Source organism: Sitophilus oryzae, unplaced genomic scaffold (assembly GCF_002938485.1).
Source record: "Sitophilus oryzae breed Bouriz unplaced genomic scaffold, Soryzae_2.0 scaffold_1576_pilon_pilon, whole genome shotgun sequence".
Lineage (NCBI taxonomy): Eukaryota > Metazoa > Arthropoda > Insecta > Coleoptera > Curculionidae > Sitophilus > Sitophilus oryzae.
The window spans coordinates 8263056-8273589 of record NW_022146254.1 but is presented as its reverse complement, the minus strand read 5'-3'; the positions used below and the strand labels follow the sequence as shown (position 1 = coordinate 8273589).

The following is a 10534-nucleotide window of genomic DNA, read 5'->3' as shown; positions in this document are numbered from 1 at the left end:
CAGGTGTTGTTCTTTATTCATCAACTTCAATTGGTACCAATTCCAACTGCGAGAACTTTGGCATTGTTCGTATTAAATCTTCGTTTGTCTATGGGACTGTATTTTCTAATATACTCGGAACTAATACGAACTCCGTTATCAACTCGGTGTTGCATATACAGAAGGATCGGGCGTGGCTCGGTGTCTATTTCACGGAACGTGCCCGGCTCGGGCACGGTCCGGTGTACTGTGAATCATCCTTAAAGCGTTAGGACTTTACGCTGCTATGACGTTGGAGCCGTAGTAAGGCAGGTTCGAATCCTAGTCAAGGCGCATTTTTACATATTTATTTTTACTTTTTACATATTTATTATTGATTAATACAATTTTTAGTTAGTTCAAAATTTCAGCGAAATCGGGAAAAAAAGTTTATAATAATATAGTGTCTAATGTTATATAGATAATGAATGGTACGGAACCCTTCGTGCGCGAGTCCGATTCGCACTTGACCAATGTTTTACTTTGTTTAGGGTTTTCATTTTATTTTTTATATTTTAAGACTGAAAGTATGTAAGTAAGTAGTTCCAGATATTTAAAAATTATAAGATAAAAATTTAAATATCTTTTATTTCTCCATGGATATGATACTGCGATATTAAGTGTTTTTTTAAAGGTCTCCAAAAAATAATCCAAAAAACAAATTCCTGGGGGTGCATCCATACCATCCCAGAAAAAGCGGAACGGCGCCGTATCGGCGTAACGACCTTGAATATATTTCCAGCAATTCTATTGGCTGAAATTTTTGACAGATAAATTTTTCAGCCAATAGAATTTCTGGGAATTGATACAAGGTCGTTTCGCCGATACTAGGATGGTGTGAATTCATCCTGATTTTAAAATCTCTGTTTTAAATGAATATGCTGTGTTAGTCCAAACAAAGAATGACAAAATTAAATTCATAAAAATTCGGTTTTTGGCAATATTTTAAAGAACAATGTAAATATAAACCATCAAAATACTAAAACAACTATTTTTGGTTTTAATTAATTTGATGTTAACAGCGCTATGAGAAATATCGTAAAAATGATTTTTATAAATTTTTGGGGATTTTACAAATATAATTCTTTCATTCTATCTATATAGATAAATTCTTTCGTAGATAAATTTATTTATCTCATTTCTGTCAGATAGATAATAATGTTTTAGATTATAAAACGAATCTTTTATATAGATAATAGATATAATTATTTGGGTAGCTCAGAAACTAAATTATTTGTTTAAATCCATAGATATCTTAGTACCTATAGGTATAATAAAATTGGAATTATTATAAACATTAATATTAGAAAGTTTTTAAAAATAATGTAAACTTAATAATTTTTTAGTAAACAGGTTGGCATATTTTAACAAAGATAACACATTTCCTGATTGTACCGTATAATCGAAAAAAAAACGGCGTCCAGTTGGCTGGGAAATGACGATCGATGACATTTCCCATATAAATTTACATATAAAATGACAGTGATCTTAATTTCATAACCATCGCTGACGCCGTTTTTTTTCGATCATACGGTATTTCATTACAATAATTTTTCTCCGTAAAATATTATTTACAATATGACTTTGTTTTCCGCTTAAAAATCAACTCATTTCTATTTATGGACAGTGTACTTACTATATTTGTTATAATCCATTAATACAAACCTACCAACTACGACTGATATAAAATATACACGATTAGATAAGAAAAATCGTATATATGGATAAGGCAAATTGAAAATATTGTTCAACTTCATCAGTAAGTGGTTTGAAAATGTTTCCACCACCAGGTAATATTATCATGTAGTTTTACTTTATATTCGATTTTTCCAGACTTATATGTGAAAAAATTTTCAAAAATATTTAATTTGAAGGTGTTTTATTTTTATAATACAATATAATTGAACTAGTATACAGGGTGTCCAGAAATAAGTGCAAGTATTTTAAGGGGTGGTAGATCTCGATAAAAGAAACATATTTTCTCTTTATCGTTTTACAAATAAGTCCAAAATAACGCAGTTATTTTATTTTGAAAATTTCCAAAAAAATGATATTTGGTCAAACTTTGATGATCACCTAGATCTTTTCTGTTTTTTTTTCTTGTAAATTTAATCTACTACCTATGTTGCCATATTATCAAGAAATTATGTTTTTTAAATAAAAGTAAAAAAGATTCCAAAAAAAATTTTCAAAAAATTCCGAATTTTCAAAAAGGCGTGTTTCTTGGGTTGAACTATACTACCAGTTAAAATACTTGCACTTATTTCTGGGACACCTTGTACAAAACAAATGTATAAAGATTGTTAGATTCTCATTTGCTCTACTGTATGCTCCACATATCTTCTTTTTTCGCAAATTCGTCAATTTGTAGCGTTTTATTTTTCTTTTTATAAAATTCCAAATTTTAATATTGCTGGCGCCATCTATTCGCTAGATGTTAAACTTCATTCAGTACAGGTAGCGGTTCCTTTCCATAAAAACAAATTTCGTTCGGAATAGACGATAGAGTTCACTTAATTGCCTTTGGTCATATGACCTGTCAATTCGAAGACTTCCGTTTTGCGAAAAGGAGGAGGTAGGCTTTTTCCGAGAGATTGAGATCAGAAAAAGACGCGTGGTTCAGCGTCCGACGAATCTCAGAGAAAAAGGGCTTTCTGAAACACTTTTCCTAACAGTAAAGGCACGGGTATCCAAAGGTGGAGATTTGAAATCCTGTAGAATATACTGTTCAGAGCCTAGTTCGTGTTTTTTTGGCCTATTCCTGGAATAAGATCACAGTAAGTGTATCTACCATTTTGTATCGCCATGTATAACTAAATTTTATTTCAGTTATTCCCGTTTTTTATTTATTTTGATAATGTTTGATTGTGCATTACTGGTTTGGATCAGCATATAGTTTGGCTATATTTTGGAATGTGTACAGCTGATTTTCAGACCGTAAGTTATTTTTTTTGGTATTCGGTGACTGTTCTGAGAGTTTTTTTATAGAGTAACTGGCGTATAAGAAATTGACGTATAAGTAATTGGCATATGAGTAACCACTTTTGAGACAGTATTTATGACTCTACATTTATTCTACTGATATCGAAGACTCCTGCTACTATCGAAGAGTCTACATCCACTTCCGTTAGTCTGGAGACTGCCTGCCTATCTGTTCACTACGTCATAAATTAAAAAAAAAATACAGATAAGTTCTAAGTTCAACACACAAGGTATTCCCTAAATTTTTTTTACTTTGAGATAATATTTTGAATATCTCTGTGAATTGTTGTCATTTATTCCATATATTATAGTCAAAATTTACCTTTTAGTTAACATTATAAGTCATGCTTTGTCCTTAACGGTACGTTTTACTTCAGTATGATCTTTTATGTGAGAATCGCTAACACGGATTCATTTTTGAAGGTTATTGTACACGATTTGTTTCGAAACATCATCGTATTGGTACTTACATAAATTTCACCTGTTTATATATTACGTAGTATAGTATACTGAAGAGAACTTTAACTAAATTTGAGTTTACTTAAAGCAACTAACGATTTCATTGGGATAATTGAAACTGGGTTTAAACTGATTGATAATTGTGTTCGTTTTTAAATAAATGTTCAACGTAGGATAGTTATATCTGACTTTTATCTTGATGAACATAATAGACCCTTATTGCTGTTGATTATTTTATTTTAGCTATTTCATGATCAAATTTTCTTACTGGTTTCTTACTTTACCTTTTCATACCCAAAGTAAGTGGCGCCCTTTTTACTGTCTTTGACCATTACTATTTGAATACTTAACATCAATTTTAGAATCTTTGCAGCCTATACCTTATTACTTTTATTTTATTATTTAACAACATTATTAAGTCACCACAGGTCACAAGTCTTACCTACGAACCCAGCTCTCCTCTAACCCTGAGCAACGGATACCTTTTTCTTTCTGTTTGAGTGATGACAGAAAAAGTCGTCACAAATTTTTTTATTGTATTCAAAACACACTAGGTTTCAGAAAATTATTTACAAATTAACAACAAATACAATACAAAACTTCATCAAAATACAATACAAAACTTCATCTCTTAATAGCATGTCGCATCATATGGATTAATTTATTAGATACTTAAAAGATTAAATTTGGAAAAGATAAAAGTTCACAGATATAAAAGTAAGGTATTAAGGTGTAAGGTGTTATCCTAGAATATATTAGTATTATATCGTCACCTGAAAACCGAAATTATAACGAGAAATAGACCAGCTTTAAACATTTAAATTATATTATGTTGTAACATTTGTTTATAGAGTTGACTGCTAGCTATTACTTGTTTCCGATAGTTCCTATCTAAGATAAATTGTACGCATTTTTCGATAGCGTAGATTTCTACATGACTGATGCTGGGGTAGGTGCACATTGGTTCAGAGTACTTAGTTTTCAATCCAAATACTCCTAGCTCTGTCCCTGCTTTGGTTTTGGAAGCATCAGTATACAACGTTATGGTATGGTCTTTTACATGCTGAGCAAACGTTTCTCTCTTCCTATCATTTTTATTGCTCAATATTACAGTGAGGTTTTCTTTTGAGGGTGTTCTAAGCTCCTGAACTGACAATTCTCCCAGTACCGTTTCCGTCAATGACCATTCTAATCATTGTCACATTGGCTTATCTACCGACGACAATGTGCAGTGGTGTTTGGTCTAGAATGACCTCTATAGCTGCTATTATGCATGTTCTCATGGCACCTGTGATGCAGAATGTAGAATGTAGAATGAAGGGGAGTAAATCACCGCGACCTTACAGATCTATTGTGTGTTCCCCTTTCTCTGAGTTATAAAGAGTTATAATTCATCATACAGTCTCAGGGCTTTAACAAACTCCAGTATCTGAGACGGCTCCACAGTGGTCAGCTGTCCATCCTCGACATGATCGGCGCACTCAGTGATAAGGTGTTCTGGTGTTTCCCTATTTTCCCCACAGAATCTGCATTCCGTTGTAAATCTGCATTCCATCCCCCAAGAATCTGCCGTTGTCAAGAAAATCCAGATAAGATACAGTGGTTCTCAAAATTTGAGCAAAAAATATTCTTTTTGGAAATTTTCAAAGTAAAACAACTCCGTTATTTTGGAGTAATTGGACAAACGATAAAGAGAAAATATGTTTCTTTTACACCGTGTATAGTCTTTTAGTTAATGTTAAATCTAGACGTAAACTACCACGTCAGCTCTAAATCTTACTATAATCTTATTAATTCAAACTTGGAAATAATTTAATTTACTAACGTTTTTTTTTCTTAATTAATTACAGGACCACCACACGGACCCCCACACCATCACGGTCCACCAGGACCACCACACCACGGACCACCGCACCATGGTCCACCACATTTTGGTGGTCCACCCCATCACGGACCCCCACACCATGGTCCCCCACACCATGGGCCACCCCATCATGGCCCACCACCACCTCCACATGGCTTGCCACCCTGCTTTCACTCATACCACACGCCCGGGTGCCATCACTGTGGGGGATGGAGGTGGTAAAAAGGACAAATAAACATTTTTTTTTATTTTGTTTATCTGATGTATTGGTGTTGATATGCAGTACTTTTGTGGTATTTTTATGTTGTAATATTTTTTACATATCCGGTTACAATTTTTTTTTGTATTATATTTTTTTTATCAGTTAATAATATAAATAGCTTAGAAACTGAATTTTATTTGTTTTTTTTTCCCAAAATAACAAAAATTTTCAGAGAGCGCAGAGTTATACTCATAAAATACTTTATTTATACCGTATAATCGAAAAAAATGACGGTAATGCATATGACTGAAATTCCCCATATAAAATGACAACGATCTTCATTTCATAGCCATCAATGATGCTATTTTTCGATCATATTGTGGAGGACGGCGCCCTAGACTTAAGCCCTACCCAGACTTAATTCTTAAGTCATTTCTAAAATCAAAATGTTATTAGATCTTAAGTCAAATTCAACATATCGTTCAAATGATTTAAGTCTTAAGTCTTTGACTTAAAGAATTTTATTTCAAGTAAGTCATTTTTGTAAAGACTTAAATAAATATAACGTAATGTAAGTTGCTTTTATGACTTAAGTCTATATATTTGACTTAAATCATGATTATCTGCAAGTTAAGTCAGTAAAATGACTTAAATCAACAGAATTGCCCTCAAGGGAAGACGATCAGAATTCAATTTAGGTACCTTTTCTAATGTTAATATTAATGGTCTTGTATTACCAATTAGCGATTTTCGAATGTAATACCACAAGATGTTTCGGGATTACCGAATAATACTTTTACCTGACACGAAATGCGTTACCCTCCTTCGTAGTCGTAGTGTTGCCGGTATCGCATTGAGTGTCAAAAGTATTAGCTAATCCCGAAACATCGAGTTGTAGTCAAAAGATTATACAACGAAATAAAGTAAATATATTTTGCCATTTTGTAATAAGAATTGACGGAATATTTTGTGGAACTGACAGAAATCACTTCTGAATTAATATTTCAAAAAATGACAATTACAATATATATTAATCACATCCTTCTATACAGGGTGCTACAAATTCGAGGTACGAGTAATAGATACGAACATGGTTAAATTGGGGCAAAGTTGCACCTTGGGATGTTCACCAAGATGCCATTAAAAAAGTTTTAAAAATTTCAAGGATTGCTAAGTTTTTTGGAAAAACGGATTTTTTTGAAAATAAATTTTATTTTTTCCTGTCGTTACTTTTAAGAAAATAAAAAAAACTAATTGCACAGTCTCATAGCCACTTTATAAGGGCTATCTGATAGTATTTTTAGATTTTTAAATTAGCTGATAATTTGTGAGATACAGAGGCCAACTTTTTTTTTTTTAAATCCGGACCTGCATTTTTTATTCAGATTTTGAAAGAACTCGTCTTCTTGAGTACAATGATAAGCCACACTTTAATATTTTTTTGTTTCGGACATTTGAACACAATTAATTATACTAATTTCGAGTCCAGCTCTGTTTTTTTTAATATTTAATCTATTTATCGTTACAATATTGATAAGCTTTCAAACTTAACATTGACGTGGGGTAAAACTTTGAATATGGAAAATCAAATGCAATAAAATAATAAAAAATAATATACAAATGAATACATTACTTCACGTCATTTGTAAAAGTGAAATCAATACATCTCAACATTTACAATAAAGAGTACAAAATGCTTTCGGAAGTATAAGAAGAAAGTTCAAAGGGCTATAAATAAAATTGAACGAAAAATAAATGTGTGCAATATAGGGAGGGTGGTAACCCTTTCGAACATTTAGAGCATTGGAAACTAGTTTGTAGAAGTTGATTTATTTATAATAAATACGCTGAATATTACGCATATTATTAGATCGCACACTAAGATTTCAAATTCACAATAAAAAAAGTCAAAAATAATATCTTTAAATTGCTGACCTGGATATAATTTATTTGAATCTTTCAGTTGGATGGATTTTCCTTATTCAATGTTAATTAGGGCTGATCAATATTGTTGCGTTGAATATAATCAGAATAAATAATTAAAAAAATCAGAGTCGTACTTGAAATTATTTTAAATAGTAATTAAATAGTTTTTTGTTGTTAAGGGACCTAAAACAAAAAAAAAGTATAAAGTGTGGCATATCATTGTACTCAGGATACCGAGTTCTTTCAAAACCGGAAATAAAAATTGTAGGTCCGTATTTAAAAAAAATAAGTTGGCCTCTGTATCTCACAAATTATCAGATAATTTGAAAATCTAAAAATACTATCAGATAGCCCTTATAAAGTGGCTATGAGAATGTGCAATTAGTTTTTTGCTTTTCTTAAAAGTAACGACAGGAAAAAATAAAATTAATTTTCAAAAAATCCGTTTTATCCAAAAAACTCGGCAATCCTTAAAATTATTTTTAAAACTTTTTTGATGGCATCTTGGTGAACATCAAAAAGCGCAACTTTACCCCAATTTAACCAAGTTCGTATCTATTACGGTTACCGAGATACCAATGCTCGTACCTCGAATTTGTAGCACGAGTTGTATAATCATAATAAGTATCATATTATTAATTTATTGTAAGTACAGATGAGACTAAAACCACAAACTACAAACACAAAAAAATGTTTTTTTTTATAAAATTTAACCGATTTTTTAGTACTTTATATGCATCCATTACAGTTTAAATGTCACCGAATGTCTATTAAGAAATGGTGGTATGGTTTGATCACTATGTAATATGTCGATGTCATAAGCTAAGGGGCTGGAGGATTTTAAGGTAATCTTCAATATAAATAATAAATAAATAAATAAATTTTATTGCCATTAAAATACAATTTATGTACATTGGTTCGTCAGCTAGTTAAACATAGATTAGACATAAACAAAATCAAATCAAACACATAAAAAATGTTACATTACAAAACATTACAAAATTTCAAAAACACGCCAAATCAGTATAGTAAAAATAACAGTATATATGTAAAAAACATTTTTATATGTAACTAGCGAATGATTTAAACTCGTCAATAGAGTAAAACCCATTCCCCAGCAGGTATACCTTTGCTGCGGCAGCATATTTGTTGCCTCTCAATGAGCGCAACTTTAAAGGTAAGGAGTTGTAGAGGCTGACGCAGTTATAATAGGGTGAATATTCAAAATAAGTTGTCTTATGTTGTGGAACCATAAGCATTTCACTGTCCCGTGTATTGTGCAACCTTGCAGTACAGAGTTTTTTAAATATGGCTCTATAATCATTCACGTAAAGTAGACATTTTAAAATATAAATCGAGGGAAAAGTCAAAATTTTTCTGCTGACAAAGATATCCCTGCAGCTCTCACGAACACCAATATTAAAAATAAGTCTAATAATTCGCTTTTGTATAATAAAGACTCGATTAAATTTAAAAGCAGCCTTTCCCCAGCATAGGATATTACCCGCCATGTGACTATACGCAAGTGAATAATATACCGATATGAGACCATGTATGTCTTAAGCTTAATATAGCAAAATATGCTGAATTTAATTTAGCGCATACATGGTCTATTTGCGCATTAAACGACATTCGCGGATCAATAAACAAACCCAGAAATTTTGTTTTGTTTGACAGTTCTATATCAAGTTCATTCTGGAATTGGTCCGGAATAATTTTCCTGTTAATAATTCCCATATAAACTGTTTTTTCTATATTTAATATAAGGTTATTATTTTTGCACCATAACGTCATTTTTTCACAAACATTTAATGTCGTTTGTGTATGTTCTTCTACAGTGTCAGCTGCTACAACAATAGATGTATCATCTGCTTACATTGTTAAATGACCAGATTGGATTTCATTGGATAAATCATTCACATACAGAACAAAGAGTAAGGGACCCAATACCGATCCCTGAGGCACTCCAAGCTCTACCTGTGTAGCTGTAGATTTTGTCCCTCCATATTTTATAATCATTTCTCTATCTGTTACGTATGACATAATCCAATTCAATATTGTTCCACGTATGCCCATATTGTATAGCTTTTTAATCAATAAATTTTTATCTATAGTGTCAAATGCTATAGACAAGTCAAAAAAAATTGTTGCGACATATTTACCCATGTCTATATTTTCATATATATAATTAAGTGAACGGAATGTAGCTGTCTCAACAGACCTTCCTGGAAGAAAACCATTTTGTGAAATTAACAATATATTGTACCGTTCAAGAAAGCCTATTAATTTGTCATAAACAATTCTTTCCAAAATTTTTGAAAATATACTATCGTGCGATAATTTTCAATGTCAAGGCGATCATTTTTTTTATAAACTGGAATAACGTATGCAGTCTTAAGTATCTGTGGAAAAACACCCTCCATAATACTTCGGTTAATTAATACAGTGAGAATGTCTAGAATGTAAAGTGTAATCTGTTTTACCAATTTTATATTTAGGTCATCAAATCCGGCAGAGTTTTTGTTCCTAAATCCCGTAACTGTTTTTAATACTTCATCCCTTGTAATAAAATCAATAACCATGGTGTTGCATGCATATGCGGGTAACGTACCTATAGTATTGCTATCATTATACTTTTTATACTTATATTCGAGATAATTTTTTTTCATTCGTCTTATGGGCTACATATTTTTTTCTATTTCGGAATAGAGATTTAAATCACAAAAAATTTTGAAAAAGATTTAAATTTTAAGTCTTAAGTCAGTTTTTGCAAAATGACTTAAAATCAAATGACTTAAGTCATTAAAATGATTTAAATAAAAAAAAGACTTAAGTTTTCTGTGAACTTGCTGCTCTGGCGGTGATGAACCTCCCTCTCACTCATTCTACATTCTGTACCTTCCTTTGGGGAATTTTCTTTTGTACCACTTAAACAGTGAAAAAAATACATCAGTTGCTGTAAATGGATGGGCTAAGAGGATGGGCTAATGGATGGGCTAATGGATGGGCTAAATGGATGGGCTAATTAATACTTTTAAGACTATAGGGCGGTATGGGTAAAATAAAACAGACGATCCTGAAAA

General features: G+C 31.6%; 1 protein-coding gene across 1 annotated transcript; it reads left to right on the top strand.

Annotated features, from left to right (window-relative positions):
• The first annotated feature begins 1663 nt into the window (after window positions 1-1663).
• LOC115879298 (early nodulin-75-like) lies at window positions 1664-5716 on the top strand. Its single transcript, XM_030896045.1, has 2 exons — window positions 1664-1808; window positions 5310-5716. Exons 1-2 carry the CDS (start codon window positions 1793-1795, stop codon window positions 5543-5545), a joined length of 252 nt encoding a protein of 83 aa, XP_030751905.1. The 5' UTR covers window positions 1664-1792; the 3' UTR covers window positions 5546-5716.
• The last annotated feature ends 4818 nt before the right edge of the window (window positions 5717-10534 follow it).